General features: G+C 42.6%; 1 protein-coding gene and 1 long non-coding RNA gene across 2 annotated transcripts in view; one reads left to right on the top strand and one right to left on the bottom strand.

Annotated features, from left to right (window-relative positions):
• LOC124132072 (clustered mitochondria protein homolog) overlaps window positions 1-16,030 on the top strand; it is a 71,173-nt gene extending 55,143 nt beyond the window's left edge. Inside the window, exons 28-33 of the mRNA XM_048396489.1 lie at window positions 81-161; window positions 1,567-1,692; window positions 2,293-2,378; window positions 3,675-3,804; window positions 4,526-4,734; window positions 8,943-16,030. Coding sequence (XP_048252446.1) covers window positions 81-161; window positions 1,567-1,692; window positions 2,293-2,378; window positions 3,675-3,804; window positions 4,526-4,734; window positions 8,943-9,210 — 900 coding nt within the window. The 3' untranslated portion in view covers window positions 9,211-16,030. The remainder of the gene's footprint in view (window positions 1-80; window positions 162-1,566; window positions 1,693-2,292; window positions 2,379-3,674; window positions 3,805-4,525; window positions 4,735-8,942) is intronic.
• On the bottom strand, window positions 6,339-8,755 carry LOC125380127. Its single transcript, XR_007221088.1, has 2 exons — window positions 7,937-8,755; window positions 6,339-6,500 (listed from the first exon to the last, which is right to left on the bottom strand). It is a non-coding gene; the product is annotated as an uncharacterized LOC125380127 (long non-coding RNA).
• Window positions 16,031-18,950: the final 2,920 nt, after the last annotated feature.

Below are 18,950 nucleotides of genomic sequence, written 5' to 3'. Positions count from 1 at the left end.
AGTACGGAGAGGGCAGTAAGGGGTGTGCTGTATATCCTGTATATCCTATGTTATGTGTGACTACTGTTGTTTGTCTCCAGGCGCTGTCATTCCAACAGAGAGCTGTGCTGATGAGTGAGAGGGTGCTGGGGATTGATCACCCAAACACCATCACAGAATATGTAAGTGAAACATTAGGTGATTGTGATGTGTGAATGTCAATGATTGTGATAATTGTAATGTGTGTTTCAATGATTGATGATATTTGTGCGTGTGCTTGGCTAACTGTGATGTAGATGTCTATGATTGGCTAACCGATTGTGATGTACATGTATCTGATTGGCTGACTGATAATGTCTCCCCCAGAATGGAGGGAGACATATTGTTTTTGGCACTGTTTCTGTCGGCGTCGGCGTCTGCGTCAGCGTCGGCGTTCCCACCGTTTCCGGACCATAACTCAGAAACCGTTTAATATTTTTTCGCGAAACTTTGTATACACATTAACCCAGAACTGAAGTGGTGCCTTTTGCTATTTAGAGATTTTTGACATTTTTATTTTTTCTCGTTTCCATGGAGATAACTTGAACATAGGCTATGAATGGGGGTAAGCTTGGTTTCCGGACCATAACTCAGAAACCGTTTAATATTTTTTCGCGAAACTTTGTATACACATTAACCCAGCACTGAAGTGGTGCCCATTAGTTGTTTGAAATTTCTAGGAGTTCTATTTTTGTCTCTGTTATTTAGTAATGGAGGGTGGGAATGAAGAGATGGGGTTTAACGTGAAGTAAACGAATGAATGGGGGTTAGGGGATTGGGGGGAGACATATGTTTTTACGAGTAAAAACACTTTCTAGTTGTACATGTCTCTGATTGGCTGACTGATTGTACATGTCTCTCATTGGCTGACTGATTGTACATGTCTCTCATTGGCTGACTGATTGTACATGTCTCTGATTGGCTGACTGATTGTACATGTCTCTGATTGGCTGACTGATTGTACATGTCTCTGATTGGCTGACTGATTGTACATGTCTCTGATTGGCTGACTGATTGTACTTGTCTCTCATTGGCTGACTGATTGTATATGTCTATGATTGGCTGACTGATTGTACATGTCTCTCATTGGCTGACTGATTGTACTTGTCTCTCATTGGCTGACTGATTGTACATGTCTCTGATTGGCTGACTGATTGTACATGTCTCTGATTGGCTGACTGATTGTACTTGTCTCTCATTGGCTGACTGATTGTATATGTCTATGATTGGCTGACTGATTGTACATGTCTCTGATTGGCTGACTGATTGTACATGTCTCTCATTGGCTGACTGATTGTATATGTCTCTCATTGGCTGACTGATTGTGATGTACATTTATCTGATTGGCTGACTGATTGTACATGTCTCTCATTGGCTGACTGATTGTGATGTACATGTCTCTGATTGGCTGACTGATTGTGATGTACATGTCTCTGATTGGCTGACTGATTGTGATGTACATTTATCTGATTGGCTGACTGATTGTACATGTCTGTGATTGGCTGACTGATTGTGATGTACATGTCTCTGATTGGACGTGTGTTTCAGGCACACTTGGCCCTCTACTGCTTCGCCAACAACCAGGTGTCGAGCGCACTGAAGCTGATGTACCGGGCCCGCTACCTGGCGCTGCTCTGTTACGGCGAGGATCATCCCGAAGTCGCCCTCATTGACGTGAGTGGGTCCCACCTACCCAATAGTCTTCCTAAAGTGTTCATTAAAGAAGTGTTTATAATATGACGTCAGTTCGTTTCTCTACATTCATGGGAACTAAGATCCGATCCAGGGGTCTGGAACTATTTCATGACAAGGTGAAAACATTCTAACTAATTGTGTAGAAGTGAGTCTGTTGATTTTCATGCAACATGGAATTGAATTTTTGACAGTGTGGTGGATAATTGAAGGACAAAATCAAATTACCTATTACCACGAGCCTAATTTTGAACATCACGGTCAATATATATTTTTTTTAAATTGCATTTTCTCACTTGTTTTCATGGGGCGGTCGCGTAGCCTAGTGGTTAAAGTGTTCGCTTGTCATGCCAAAGGCCTGGGTTCGATTCCCCACATGGGTACAATGTGTGCAGCCCATTTCTGGTGTCCCTCACTTTGATATTGCTGGAATATTGCTAAAAGCGGTGTAAAACCATACTCACTCACTTGTTTTCCTATTTTCAAAGTATTGTTCCCTCAAAAGGAATTCCCAGACTGGTGTCCTACAGCTTGGCGAGGTTGTGATGCAGATTATATATATTCTCTTCCATTCTACTGCAGAGTAACATAGGTCTGATCCTACACGCGGTCGAGGAGTACGAGTTGTCCCTCCGCTTCCTGGAGCAGGCGTTGCAGCTTAATACAAAGTAGGTACTCCACACAGCCCTCTGAATGTCCATACGCTCGTCACACTCGGATCAGGGTTTGATTCCCCACATGGGTACAATGTGTGAAGCCCATTTCTGGTGTCCCCAGGATGTGATATTGCTAATTTTAGCCAATAGTGGCGTAATATCTCACTCACTCACTCACTCACTCACTCACTCACTCACTCACTCACACTCACTCACTCACACACTCACTCACTCACTCACTCACTCACTCTCACACACACACACACACTTGCTGTAAAAGGCGACTAACGGAAATGGGGTAGTCAGGCTCGCTGACTTGGTTGATGCATGTCATCGTATCCCATTTGCGTGGAACGATGTTCATGATGTCATATAGCTGGAATATTGCTGAGTGCGGCGTTAAACAACCAACAAACACTCACTCACTCTGCCTTGGCGTCAGTCATGGTGATTGGGTGCTCGCAGTGGGACCAGTGAGAGTAGAACTGTGTACCCATCACATACACTCACTCTGCCTTGGCGTCGGTCACGGTGATTAGGTGCTCGCAGTGGGACCAGTGAGAGTAGAACTGTGTACCCATCACATACACTCACTCTGCCTTGGCGTCGGTCACGGTGATTAGGTGCTCGCAGTGGGACCAGTGAGAGTAGAACTGTGTACCCATCACATACACTCACTCTGCCTTGGCGTCGGTCACGGTGATTAGGTGCTCGCAGTGGGACCAGTGAGAGTAGAACTGTGTACCCATCACATACACTCAGTCTGCCTTGGCGTCAGTCACGGTGATTGGGTGCTCGCAGAGGGACCAGTGAGAGTAGAACTGTATACCCATCACATACACTCACTCTGCCTTGGCTTCGGTCACGGTGATTGGGTGCTCGCAGAGGGACCAGTGAGAGTAGAACTGTATACTCATCACATACACTCACTCTGCCTTGGCTTCGGTCACGGTGATTGGGTGCTCGCAGAGGGACCAGTGAGAGTAGAACTGTGTACCCATCACATACACTCAGTCTGCCTTGGCGTCAGTCACGGTGATGGGGTGCTTGCAGTGGGACCAGTGAGAGTAGAACTGTATACCCATCACATACACTCAGTCTGCCTTGGCGTCGGTCACAGTGATGGTGTGCTCGCAGTGGGACCAGTGAGAGTAGAACTGTATACCCATCACATACACCCACTCTGCCTTGGCGTCGGTCACAGTGATGGTGTGCTCGCAGTGGGACCAGTGAGAGTAGAACTGTGTACCCATCACATATTCTCACTGTCTTTTGAATTATATCCAAGTTTTCTGTGTTGTGTTGCAGGTATTTTGGTGTGAAGAGTTTGAAAGTGGCAATGAGCTATCACCTGGTGGCCCGCACTCACTCATGTCGCGGAGACTTCCGGGCCGCACTGCTCAGTGAGAAGGAGGCCTTCGCTATCTACAGGCAGACGGTAGGTCACTCAAACTACATGTTGTTGGTAAAGGTTGGAGAGAGACGACAGGCAGCTACTGGTGTTTGTTTGTCATCTAACGCCGCACTCAGCAATATTCCAGCTATAAGACAGCTGTCCGTACAATCCAGTGAGTGACATTATGAGCATCGATCTAGGTAATTGGAATACAATGACATGCATCAACCAAGTCTGCGAGCCTGATCCCGTTGGTCGGCTCTTTTACTTCAAGCATGGGTTGCTGAAGACCTATTCTACCCCGGATCTTCTCAAAGAAGAAAATGAAGGTTTGACCAAAAGATCCTGACCCCCCGATCCCGTTAGCGTGGATTGCTGAAGACCCGGATCTTATCGGGTCAGCTGCTGGGGAGCCCCCTGGTGTACAGTGCCTTGTTCTGTGTCGCCAATGTCACTGAGGGATCACTGTTTGCATTGACACAACAGTTATGTAGTCCACCTTCAGTCATAATGTCTCCATGGGTCTGTAGGGGCGGTCGGGTAGCCTAGTGGTTAAAGCGTTAGCTTGTAATGCCAAAGACCCGGGTTCGAATCCCGACATGGGAACAATGTGTGAAGCCCATTTCTGGTGCCCCCCACCGTGATATTGCTGGAATATTGCTAAAAGCGGTGTAAAACCAATCTAATTCACTCACCCTTGAGTCTGTAAGTGTGGTTGGACCCTGCTTAATGTGTATTTATTTGACTTCTTGCATCCTGGCAGCTTGGCGAGGAGCATGAGCGGACGAAGGAGTCGTCGGAGTGCTTGAAGCACCTCACACAGCAGGCGGTCGTGTTCCAGAAGAAGATGAACGAGATCTACAAGGGGGAGAAGAGCATCACATTCCCGCCGATACAGATCCAGACACCCTCGCTCTCTAGCGTCCTCGACACCCTCAACGTCATCAATGGCATCGTCTTCGTCCAGATCAGGTGAGGTCATAATCATCATGGTTACATTTTCAGGTGACGTCATTGTCGTCATGGTAACTTGCTCAGGTGAGTCTGGAGTCCTCACTAGGCAACCGGCATTGGCTGCTTGGGACCGGTTCTAGCCTGGAGTCGCCATGGGGTTCTGGGTTAGTATGTCCCTAATATCTACTGCCTGAAAAGGGGATAAGTTGGTTAAAATGGCTGAAGGGTAAGTGCATTAGGAACTTAGACTGCTGATGCGTTGTTAAGCAATTACTCACTCACTCACTCTTACTATAGGGGGCATGGGTCACCCAGTCGTCTAAGGTGCTGGGATTCGCTGTGCAGAGTTGCGTCCCTTGGGCACGCCAGAAACCTTTGATTGTTGGTTTGAATCCCGGTTCGCCCCGATTATGTTTCTAGGTTAGTCACCATACCCGTGCTCGTGTGTTTCACTGAAGTGGTAAACGTCTGAGACCTGCATGACTTCGGGCTTTCCTTACCACACGCCGTGATATAACTGGAATAATGTTAAAAGGGGCCTTAAACCCAACTCACTCTTACTATATGTCGAAGGAAAATAATTAATTTAATAAAGGGTTGAAATTGCATTTTAATTAGGTACTTTCTAATTTGTTTGCAACTCCTGGTTTCTGGTGGGGCCTTGTCAACTAACACCGCAAGTCGCTTTTCGGAGTTGCGTCCCTTGGGCATGCCAGGAACCTATGATAATGATTATTGTAATAGGTTTGTCAGCACCATACCCATGCTTGTGGGTTCAACCAAATCAGGGGGGCACGGGTGGCCCAGTCGTCTAAGGCGCCGCGATTCGCTGTGCAGAGTTGCGTCCCTTGGGCACGCCAGAAACCTTTGATTGTTGGTTTGAATCCCGGTTCGCCCCGATTATGTTTCTAGGTTAGTCACCATACCCGTGCTCGTGTGTTTCACTGAAGTGGTAAACGTCTGAGACCTGCATGACTTCGGGCTTTCCTTACCACACGCCGTGATATAACTGGAATAATGTTAAAAGGGGCCTTAAACCCAACTCACTCTTACTATATGTCGAAGGAAAATAATTAATTTAATAAAGGGTTGAAATTGCATTTTAATTAGGTACTTTCTAATTTGTTTGCAACTCCTGGTTTCTGGTGGGGCCTTGTCAACTAACACACCGCAAGTCGCTTTTCGGAGTTGCGTCCCTTGGGCATGCCAGGAACCTATGATAATGATTATTGTAATAGGTTTGTCAGCACCATACCCATGCTTGTGGGTTCAACCAAATCAGGGGGGCACGGGTGGCCCAGTCGTCTAAGGCGCCGCGATTCGCTGTGCAGAGTTGCGTCCCTTGGGCACGCCAGAAACCTATGATTGTGGGTTCGAATCCCGGTTCGCCCCAATTATGTTTCTAGGTTTGTCAGCACCATACCTGTGCTCGTGGGTTTCACCGAAGTGGTAAACGTCTGAGACCTGCATGACTTCGGGCTTTCCTCCCACATTAAGCTGACACGCCGCGATATAACTGGAATACTGTTAAAAGCGGCGTTAAACCCAACTCACTCACTCACTCAACCAAATCAGTAAATGTCTAAGACCTGCATCACTTCGGCCTTTCTTCCCATGTTAAGGCCAGACACTGCACCTTACAATTGACAAAATGCTTCACAAGTATTTGTTAGTTTTAATTGGTTACAACTTTGAGGTATACATATTAACAATTGAAATGGAGCCTTTTCCAGGTGATGTTGCCACCGGTTGCCATGGAAACATCCAAGATGGCTGCCGCAAGCCTGAAAAAGATGGAAATTAGTTTCAGTTTTTCTCTAAGACCAATAAAGATATTTATATAATTTCAATTGTATAACAAAGCTTGTATGGTGTTGCGTACAATGACAGAAAGAAAAATTTAAAAAGGACTGGTATATATTTTTAAAATAATTTTTCAAAATTTCACATTTTTTAGGTTGATTTTTACCCATAATTTATTTTTTAAAATCAAAATGGCCAACAAATTGTAAAAAGTCTCTCTGTTATTGTGTAAAGTAATCCTCTGCCTATATGTACACCAAATTTCATTCAAATCGGGCCAATAATGGTTGAGATCTATGTTCACTAATATCCAAAATGACGTTAATGGAGAAAATGAGGAAATAAGTTTGTATATGGTTTTCTTCCTTCAGCACCTATTAAACACTTACAAAATCTTAGTTTACTGATGGGATTTATTCAAGATACATAAAACAATGCATGTATAAAGAAATAACAGGACTTAAAACTCCCCAGCACCATACAACAAGCCTTCAGCTGCCTCAACATGAACTCGGTCCCTTTTTTTAGCCTCCCACTTTGCACTACATTCTATCTTAGATGTCTCCTGGCTTTGCTTCCTTGCTTTGAGGGTTCTCACATTATCAAGTCTTTCAATAGAAGCTGCTGTTATTTCATTAGCTTCTATTGCAAGCTTGTTAATTACCTGAGTAATGTGACATGTACCCTCATTGAATGAAGCTATTGCAGACGCCACTGCCCGACGCAACCGCCTTGCACCCACAAAAACGGTCTTCAGACAACGGGACTAGATCACGGAATGCAAGCATTCATTAGCATGATTAGCATTCTGTGTCTTGCCTTTCACCATCCTCTTAAGGAGGTTTTCATCAGACATTCTTTGATACACAGGTACCATCTTTTCTGCAATTTCTGCATCGAGACAATGTCTGATGTTGACAAAACTTCCTTAGTATTTTCAACAACAACCTGTGAAAGAATGTTTTGTTTTTGTTGAAATGTCTTAGGATGGAGACCTTCCATTCCAAAAACCAGACAAAACCTTTTCATTGCAGCATGACCAAGTCCTACCTCTGACAGAGCATAAAAATGTCATTGACCTGAAAGGGATTGGTACCAGATTGATTACCTTACCTTTGTGAAGTGTAATTTTTGGCAACACACATCTGACAGTTTTGACATGTCAACATAACGTTTACAGCAAATCCAAATCTATCAAAATTGTCACTCTTTTCAAACAACAAAGACCCCTGTTCGTGACATGATAGGCATTCAATCACTTGAAAAAATAAATTCATTTGTCTCATGTCAATTAACATCCATTGAGGTTTTGGTTCATCATTGTCAAGCACGGGAGATTTGATATTTTCAGCAGCTTTAAATTTTGATAGTTTTATGTCGCTGCGTGAAGTTGCATTCAATAAAAAAGAATTCTCACCTTCATTGTCTCAAACGGGGATGTTTTCCCCAACGGCGTGGTCCCCGGATGATTTCGATGCATCTAAAACGTCCAAGCTGTCAGAATCTGACACAGGGATAATCGCGCGCTGTCAACACGGGTCGTAACTCTAACACCGCATTTCGAACGTGCCTGCTTCAACTGACTTGCCCTTCGCCTCCTATTCTAACCATAGGCGTGTTGTGACCCGTGTTTTGACTTCATTTTAAAAAAATACAACAATTTTCAGTTAAGAAAATATCAAAAACGATGTTTGCCTGTCAATCTTTTCGCAAAGCAGCCGCCATTTTGTATACCTACCGGAAAAGACCGGTGTTTTGTTGCTAAGCCGAATGGTGCATTGTGGGATACGTTTTACTTTATTTGGATCGAACGAATATTCCCGAATGTTGCATTACGGGATATTTCTCCTTAAATGGTAATTTTCGTACGAATGACTCGCGGGAAAAACCGACGATAGCCTCACGTGGAATATCTATTTTTAGAATGTTTTTGCACAGAAAGATGGCGGAAACGATCAGCTTTCTATCGATGTATAACGTGAAGGGGTTCGTTACAGCTGCGGGGGCGTTGTCATGGGTGAAAGTTCAGGTTTTTCCACATTGATTACGATCATATTTAAAAACAATACCACACATTATGATTTTAATAACGTTTTTTATTCAGTAAATGTACACAATATCGTAAAAAACATGTTGCATCACAAAGTACATGTGTTATATATGCGAAAAAAATCAAAATCTCGATTTTGACATATTGAAGCAATTATGTTAATTTAAGGTGCCGTGTCTGGCCTTAAGCTGACATGCTGGGATAAGAGTGTAATACAGATCAAAGCATCATTTAACTCGCTCACTTTTGCAGCGTTAAACCCAACTCACTCATTCATTCTCCTCATTTTGTTCTTAACTTTCATATATATATATATTTTCATATATTAACATATTCTGGCAACACCATGAAGACGATCGTTTTGTTGTTGTAGTCATGACGACATCGAGAAGTTCAAGCAAGAGATGACCAAGAGGACGACTGATCAAAAAGAGCTTCCAGAAGTTACTGCAAGTGGTGACGCTAAGCTATCAAACTCGGACAATGCCAGCCTACCAAACACAAGCGCCATTGAAGGCGCCCCTTCATCTCAGGACTGTGCTGGTGATAACAAACTATCCCATGAGCCTGCTCAACTAGTCAATGGAGATGTGAAGCTCCAGGATCCCCTTCCCGAAGTTACAGTGACAGAAGGGCGATAAATTGGGAAACTGTGCTGAATATAGTATATGTGAACACTTTCAAGGGAGACAACTCAAGGCAGCAATGTCAATGGATGTAATTGAATAGACAAGATATAGAAGGTGTAGCTGTGTGTAGCGTGAGAGTTGAATGTACGACCTTAACAAGCTGTGGGTTGTCTCCCTTTGTATATATTACGGAGCCCGACAGGGCATTGCATATCATGTGCATATGCAAGTAGCAGACGCACCAGTCTTCCGTCGTCGTCCATTCACCTGCATATGTGATTGTCTTTCACTCAAATCACCATTCATGTTGTCTGTGGACCTTCGACCTGCGATGTAGGTCGTGCATTTAGCTGTCGGGTTCGGAGCAAGTAGGAGTTGACTGAAACAAGCTGTGCGTTGGTTCAATGTGCCTCCATTGCTCGGTTTGCTGCTTGTGGAATCCCAATGGCTGGTCATAAGGATGATTCTTCAGCCATGTCGAACAGGCCATCTTCAGCCATGTCCAACATGGCTCCATTGACAAGTCTGGAAGCTGTCAGTGTGCAGAATTGTAATTCATGGAGAAGGAAAGGCATGGAGAGTCTGAGGTCTTTGTTCCCGAAAGATAAGCAGCTGATAAATAGTGCATTTATAGATTGTTTGTCGTAGACGTATCGTGAAGGAAATGCTGCCTTGTTTTGATGCTACTGCTAGTTTTTTCTGTGTTACCAATATGCCTCCTATCAAATCCAAAGTGTGATAATTTTACTGAGAATTTATTTGTTTTGTTTGAACAAGATGTCAAAGTAGATAAATTTATTTGTTGTATGGATGAACGTGAATGTAGATATGACTGTGTCCATCTTCAAGTAACCAGAGTATTATATCCCCATTCTATTAAATACACTTGACCAGAAAGACCACCATAGTTTCATTGTGAGCCTAGTTCTAATGGCACAGCGCTCAAATTAGCTGTTGGGGCCGAGAGAAATTCTGTGCTTAGGTAGAGAGAGATGACGAATCTTTGGTGCTTATTGAGCCCAGTGTATATATCATATAAAAATGGACAACACACCGGGAAGTCGAGGATGTGTTGAGTGGAACTGATGTGTATCCAGAGCTAGTTTTTGTTGGTCAATAATCTGTTGTGTGACAAGATTAAGTTTGAATCAAATCATGTACAGGAAAATTAAGTTGCTGTTCTCTGTGAGAAACTGTTGACTATGCAGGCCGATATTGCCTTCATGGTGGAGTCTTTGCCCCATCCTCCTTTATCCAGGGTATAATATCTCCACCCCACTTTGTGAATACCCTGCTCACTGGTGTTACCATTATGTCATTTTGAGCATGAGTCGAACGCTAGAAATAGTCATCCAATAACGTTATTCTCACAAGATAATTCTGTGCTGAAAGAGAGAGATGGACCGGGGGTGTCACTTCCACAACCAAGCTGTTGTTGTGATGGGTTCAGGGTTTTAGCATAATAGAATGGAGATATTATACCCAGGATGATCGAGGATGTTGGTCCTCTGACTTTGTTACTGAAATCTTCATGCATAAACACAGTTACCTGATGGCTGGAGGATACGAGAGTTATTCCACACGTGATGGGTAGCGTAATAAGGGATAACTCCATGTGCCAAATAGATGAATTATTCAACATTGTTCTATGTGGTAATCAGTGATCTGATATGCTAATGATATGGTAAGCTGGAATAACTGTACCAAGTTGTAGTTTAAATTGATGATTTCACGGGCCATTTCTATGATGAGTTGTACACCATTGATTGGTCGGTGCTGGAGATACTCGTCTTAGAGCATTTGGTTGATATGTAGTTTAAACCATTCCACTAATTCTACAAATAGCATTCCTTTACCTGTAGATGTTCTTTGGAAATTGTTAAAGTTATTTTGTTAGTGTACCTGACAGTTGTCTGTTTTTTTTAGAAATGTTGAAGATCTGTTTTACTTTTCATTAATTGCATATTTGATACACAGGACCATTTGTATAAAAGATACAAGAGATTCAACATTACATTTGTGTATGCTATATTCTTACTCAAGACATGATTTTTAGAAAACAGAAGTGTTAAGAGGTTTTGTATCTTGTGTAGATGTGAATAACAAGCAGAACTTTTCAGGTACATAAAACCATCATGGTTACATAACTGAAGGTTCCACATAAATTTGTGCATTTCTCTTGGGAAGTATGCTTTGGAAAATAAGTAAAGGACCACCCATTTCTTTCATATTACAATAGTAAGTGCTTAGCTTTCTTTTAGAATATATGAAGTGAATTTGACTGTATTGTAAAAAGCAATGACTCCGTCTCAGAATTTGATGATACTGGTCAATAAAATGTTTGATAGGCATTACATGGAAGTTGACGGATGACAAGGTAGACACAATTTTATGGATAACAACTTCTTTACTACTGTAAAAAGCTTTTTACAGTATGAAAGAAGTTATTATCCATAAAATTGTGTCTACGTTGTTACTGGTCAATAGGTGTCTTACGAAGCCCCAAGACATTGGTCAGTATTGGTGACCAGGTTAACAACTCGGAGACATGGTCGATATATCGCAGAGTGGGTTAGCACTGTCGTGACACGAGATCGCATTTATTAACAAAACCCAAACATGAATCAAACCTTGACTGCCAAGTGCATGCATGTGTCGTTGTCGTTGTGTGTTATGTAGAGATGAAGTTCTCAAGTTATGCATGCTCAAGACTACGAGTGTTAGTGTTGTGAAGTCGTACATTAGCCGTTGAGTACTAGAATAGCAACATTCCAGTAGATCCAGTACTTATCAGCACAGATCTACATGTCCTTTTGGGCAATCACTGTAGCACTTCGACTATCGCACTCCGAAGTGGACAACAGCCATCTGTGCTACGACCATTGCACTCCGATGTGGACAACACCGGTCGTAGCTATGACTCTCGCTCTCCGATGTGGGCAACACCAGTCGTAGCTACGACTCTCACACTCCAATGTGGACAACACCTGTCGTAGCTACGATTGATTCGTACAGTTGGTTGTTCATGGGTGAGATGCGCTACATGCAGTGAAACCTTGTCAGCTCCATGTGTGAGAACATGTGACAGTTTCATTCTACTCTCTGACAAAATCATGGCCATGTAGGCTAAGTTTCTGCAGTTCGAATCAGCAGGTCCTGGGTTCAAGGCCCGGTACGGCCTAATAATGATCCCAGGCCTGTCGGCCATGATGCCTCAAGGGTTTTGTTGAAGTTGTGAAGTCTGCATGCTGTGGCCATTTGGGTTCTCATCCCACCTGAGGGAGGAAAGTGTTTAAGTCGTTACTGAACTCAACTCATAGCATAATTTATGTTGATGTTCTCAACATGGAGGGAGGGAGGTTTCTCTGTACCATGTAAAGGATGTGATTACGATAAATCGTTAGGTACTGTGATAGTTCGTCAGTGCTAGTCTGAGATTTGTGAATGGAACTAATCAAATATTGTGGACTACGTAGCAGTTGTCTTGAAATAACTTGATAATTTATTTTGTGTCTTATTCTGTATGAGAGTTGTGATGATTCACTGATGCATCAATATGTCACTTATTGACACCTGCCGTAAAAGGCGACTATGCTTGTCGTAAGAGGCAACTAACGGGATCGGGTGGTCAGGCTCGCTGACTTGGTTGATGCATGTCATTGATCCCAGTTGCGTGGATTGATGCTAATGATATTAATCACTGGATTGTCTGGTCCAGACTCGATTATTTACAGACCGCCGTCATATATAATCAAGTCTGGACCAGACAATCCAGTTATTGACATCATGAGCATAGATCCACGCAATAAGGATACAATGGCATACATCAACCATGTCAGTGAACCTGACCTGACCATCCGATCCCGTTAGTTGCCTCTCATGACAAGCATAGTCGCCTCTTTGGGCAAGCATGGGTTGCTGAAGACCTATTCTCTACCCAGATCTTCATGGCGTATGCATATGAAACTATATCAGGAATCAGGACAGCTCAAGGTCGTTATTTTAGCCATCAGTATTTGTTGGTTGTCACTATGAATTTGTCAATGTAGATGATTGTGTGTAATCTGAAGTATTTACGTTATTTACAAAATGTTAGATTTTTAGAGGGTTTATGTTTTTGAGAGTCTCAGAGATATACATATATATGAATTTGCTTGTATCGTATGCATGGGTGTGCGTGTGGCATGACCAGCTGTAGCACTGATGTCTCGACTCCATGTACGTACAAGGTGACTGTCAGTAGGTAAACATGGCTTCGATTCACTGAAGCTTCCATATTTTGTTCCCACAATGTTGTACTGAAGATCCATTGATATTAACTGAAATTTAAATATGACCGATCAAGATAAATGGATAAAAATCTTTGTAAAATTCTATTTGCTGATGCACGGTCGGGTAGCCTAGTGGTTAAAGCGTTCGCTCGTCACACCAAAGACCCAGGTTCGTATCCCGACATGGGTACAATGTGTGATATTGCTGGAATATTGCTAAAAGCGGCCTAAAAACACATTCATTTATTCCTGGGTTACGTTGTGGGTGTACCTGCTGGCTTTAAGAATAATTCTAATCTCGTCCAGACCTTTCTTTACAGAGTATAATCTGGTGTAAACACCTTAGTACAAACTAGACTGAATATTTCAGTGTATTGCTTGTAATGCTTCATTGTTCTTGAAGAATTATTTTATTTCTAACCACCTGTGTACCACTTATTGTGGCCTACTGTACGTTGTTTCCATGGTGATTTTGTCTGTTATTGGATGGTTGCCATAGTAACAGGATAGAATGTTTTTCATTGTGATGTTACAAAGCTGCAGAATGTTTGACAAACGAGTGCATAGACAATCCTAACAGATTATATTATGGAGAAATTACTGATGTATACATGAATATGATAAATTACTGCATTTTTTCAAGGAAGGATATTCTGCATTTTATGTGTGATCTTGTGATCTGCCTGATCTTGTCCATGTTCTCCTTTGACAAACGATATCAACATAACTAATTAAGCTGAAGCTTTTGTGATAATTATTTACACATAGTAGTAATAGTCCTCTGAGATTTCTTGGTTATTCTTGCCGTGTAGATGAATATTTAGCTGAACTTTCAGCTGATCTTCACCATTGGCTGTAGTGTTTGTGTATTCTTGCACGCCATCTCCAGATTGTGTACCACAAAACTTGATGTTGTAAAAACACTTCATATTCAACCAGTCATGGTTCCCCATTTACATTGTAAATTAAACATGCTGCTCTTCTCAGACATTATTTAAACATAATTGTTGGGGAGATTTCATTGAAGTAATACACCTGATGTTTCCTCATCCTCGGTGATCCAGGGTGTTATATCTCCATGGTATTGTAGTATGTACCCTGGACCCAAGCACCGCCATTGCTTCGTTTCAGAGGTGACATTAACACTCCTATTGATAGCACAGGACTTTTCTCACTCAAAAGCCCAAGTGTAGATCTCAACAAAAAATATCAGCCTCCTATATGAGCACATTCTTGATATATTTTGTCGAAATCAGGAGACATGAATTATTGTTTTGCTTGAGTAGTGGTTTACATGAAATATAAGTCAATTAATGATAAAATTAATTTAATTATTCTGTATGTGAATTGATAAAAATGTAGGCCTTCAGTTAAGCAATCAAATACTAAATATGAACTGAGAAGCATGCTGGAAACGAAGCTCCAGTAACAAATGGGCCAAGGGTATTTATTACAACATGGAGATATTATACCCTGGATTATCGAGGATGGGATTTCCTGTATGGATCATGTTTGTGAGGGTATTAAGTTGGATGAAGGGTGGATTAATGGCTGGTTCCTTGAGGGAGCATATCAGCGTCGTCATCGATTACTCAGCTAGGTCAGAATACAACATGTAGATGTGTTAATATATTCAGTGTAATAGTGGAGACAGTAGCACTTAATTTCCTGTGGTCTGTAGGAATGCAGAAGACACTTGTTGACATGACGTACACATGATCTGTGCATAAAAAAATTATTCGGCTGGCCTGAAATTTTTCTTTGGCATAATGTTCAGTTGATTTCCCACTTTGGGTATGGACAGTGGCCTCTTCATAAAGGGACATTGGTTCAGTGCAATACACAGGAAGTGCCACTCTCCTTGGAGGATGGTTCATTGGTTGTGGATAGCTTCCAAGCCTTTGTTGACATGAGTTAGTGTCGATAATTATGTCCCGCGTCAAATTGATTTCGTATCATGGAGTCAAACTCTTAAGTCATCAAGCAGAGGACAACTGATTGGATCGTCATTTATTAAACTTGAAAGTAAGCAGAAACTGTCCGTCTGTCCTGTCCGCACATGATAGAAATTTGCCTTGCTCCAAGGCTGTACTGAAAGATAAGTCCATGGATGTGTAGTAATTCTATCCTCCTAAGTCTAGATATGTGGACAGACTCCAGTCTCTTATGGGGACAGCTTGTTATTATTTACATAATCTAGAAATTATGATTTAAACCAATCATTATTGCTTTAGAGACTTGTGCAAGTCTAAACACAATTCCGAGCAGTGATTTATGAATTCAAACAAGCATGGACCTTATTTATATATTCTGAAAATCTTTGTGATCAATTTCTGTCATTCTCTGCTGAGCACAGAAACTAAATGTGGGAGTGATTGTCTGTGTTGACGAGTGTCGTCTTCTGCTCCATGTACGGACCCGGGAATGAGCTGTGTAGGTTATGTTTCCGCGTGTGATGTGTGTTTGCCGAGATCTAGAACTCATGTACAGTAGTGAGTGGTGAATGATTTCAAACATTAACCAAGAGTTTGATAAGCAATAAAAAATAATGTCAAGAACAATTAGTGAGTTTGTTTTCTCCTGTGGATCATCATGAATGTCAAAGACATCAGACAGGTGTGCAGCCAAAGACACGGCCACTTGTCCAAGATGTGATAATCTTTGTTTGACGCCGCACTCGGCAATATTCCAGCTATATGACAGCTGTCTGTAAATAATCAAGTCTGGACCAGACATATTAGCATTGATCCACTCAATTGGGATACAATGACATGCATCAACCAAGTCAGCAAGCCTGGCCACCTGATCCCATTAATCTAGTGGAACCAGTGATTTTTACGGGTGGCCCAGTTGGCTAAGGGAGCCACAATTTGCCATGCAGAGTTGCATCCCTTGGGTCTGCCAGGAACCTAAACCCTGGATCACCCTGATAATGTTCAGGTTTCTCAGCACCATACCCATGATGTGGAATGACAAACAAGCAGTAGATTTGCATCACTTGGACTTTCCTACCCCGCCACGATATCTGTTCAAAGCAGCATTGGACCGCCTCTGTGGTCCAGTGGTAAAGCGTCCGCCCAGAGAGTGGAAGGTCCGGGGTTTGATCCCCGAATGCGTCATACCAAGAGACGTTAAAAGATGGTACTTGTTGTTACCCTGTCTGGCGCTCGGCATTAAGGGGCTAAACAAGAAGTGGTCGCCTCGGAGTCAGTATACTGTGTCTGAGTGGGGTATTCATGTTAAACTGCGGCATGGTATCTCAGTGAGCTAGCACTATAAATCGGCATTAGTCCAGACTAGTAAAAGCAGCCACACAAACACACACATGTACATGCACATCGCTATTTAAGTGCAATAATCTTTGACGCAACGTTAAACCCCATTTCACTTCAACTCACCTCAAAGCAGCGTTAAACAAACTAGCAAAAAAAAAAAGATGTTATTTTACTTAACCATGAGTCTGAAATGAGCTACCCCGAGTGTGGAAGTTGTTTTGTGTGAGTTTCCAGCGGAAGATAAACCCCTCGAAGAGATTTTGTCATCACAAATGTTGGAGGTCCTTGTTATCTGATGTTTAACCCAGCCCTTGGCAATATTCCTGCTGTATGACAGCAGCCTGTAAATAATCAAGTCTGGACCAGACAATCCAGTTACTGATAATGTTAGCGACGATCTACATCATTGGTGTATGATGCCATGCAATCAACAAGTCACCCGGCCTGACCACCGATCCATTTAGTCACCCACTACGACTTGCATCAGTTGCTGGGGACCTACTGAACCCTGAAACCCTGGGAGGAAGTTTGTGTAAGACGATAAGAACTCCTGTAAGTGTTATATCAGTTTGTGGAACAGACTCTGGATCTAGTCCACAAAAGTGATTTCAAGCGCTGCAACTACAGTACGTCCATGTAAACGTTTTGAGGTAATGATCGCCTTTATGCTAATACTGACTGGTGGAACCTGACTTATCCGGTCAGTACCTAACTACATATTCATAGCTGTAGTAGTGCTAACAATAGATCACCCATATCCTGTCAGGTGACCCCAGACTTCACACATCAGACACATGTCAGGTATCAACCGAGATCTTCTGCCTGAAGAGCAAACGTTCCAACCAGAGCCTCAGCCCCAGGTGAGGTGAAATTGGGGTCGCAAACAAGATTATTGGTGAGGTGAGGTGTAAATGGGGTTTAACGTCGCGTCCAAGATTATTACACTTATATAGCGACGTGCATGTATGTGTTCGTGTGGCTGCTTGTACTAGTCCGGACTGATGCCGATTTATAGTGCTAGCTCACTGAGATACCATGCCGCAGTTTAACATGAATACCCCACTCAGACACAGTATACTGACGCCGAGCCGACCAGTCCTTGTTTTAGCCCCTTAATGCCGAGCGCCAGACAGGGTAACAACAAGTACCATCTTTTAACGTCTTTTGGTATGACGCAGTCGGGGATCAAACCCCGGACCTTCCGCTCTCATTGCAGACGATCTACCACTAGACCAATAGACCTAGATTATTGGACTTGTATAGCAACGTGTATGCGTGCCGCTTGCTTGCTCTTGTTCCAGTCAGGACTGATGCTGAGACAAACAAATCAAGTGCTAGCCCACTGAGATACCATGCTGCAGTTTAACATGAATACTCTACTCGAACACCGCACACTGACTCCCCTTAATGCCAAGCACCAGACAGGGTAACAACAAGTACCATCTTTAACGTCTTGTGGTATGATGTGGCCGGGGATCGAACCCCGGACCCTCTGCTCTCCCACGAGACCACAGGCTGGCACGGAGGCTGTCTGCGCCAGCCAGAACGGAACAAGGAGTAATAAGTACAATCATAATTTATTAATTTTACAGTTTTAACGAGTTGTAACAAATAACAGTAATCCTAATACAACATGCAGCATCGTCCATCACTTCAGAAAGAGTGATTGATGGTTTGACGCCACATGGAACAGTATTTCATGGATATCACTGCATGTCAGCTTGTGAAAGATGCGAGACGTGAACCACTTCAGCGAAATCCACTAGCATGGTGCAGACAAGCCTAGGAACAATATGTACCCTGGACCCAAGCACCGCCATTGCTTCGTTTCAGAGGTGATATCATCCCTCCTATTGATAACACAGGACTTTTCTCACTCATAAGCCCAAGTGTAGATCTCAACACTCTTGATAGTTGGTTGGTACGCTTATGGACTCAACTCGAAACAGAAAAGAGTTGCTTTGTCAGTAAACATATACTACTAAACAGAAGTAAAGAACACCAAATGTTTTCATGACAAAGAATCGTGTTCTTCAACTTCTTTTGAGTAACATATACTACTCAAAAGAAGTTAAGGATCACTCGATTCTTTCATATTGGTAATGTTAATCTGTCATGGCATGAGAGATTAACTATTGTAATATGAAAGAATCAGGTGATCCTTAACTTCTTTTGAGTAGCATATATTGGTTCTGGACTGGACAAG

This window comes from Haliotis rufescens, unplaced genomic scaffold (genome assembly GCF_023055435.1).
Source record: "Haliotis rufescens isolate VD_foot unplaced genomic scaffold, xgHalRufe1.0.p SCAF_15, whole genome shotgun sequence".
In the NCBI taxonomy this organism is placed as follows: domain Eukaryota; kingdom Metazoa; phylum Mollusca; class Gastropoda; order Lepetellida; family Haliotidae; genus Haliotis; species Haliotis rufescens.
Note: the sequence above shows the minus strand (reverse complement) of the source record. Positions and strands in the feature narration are given on the sequence as shown.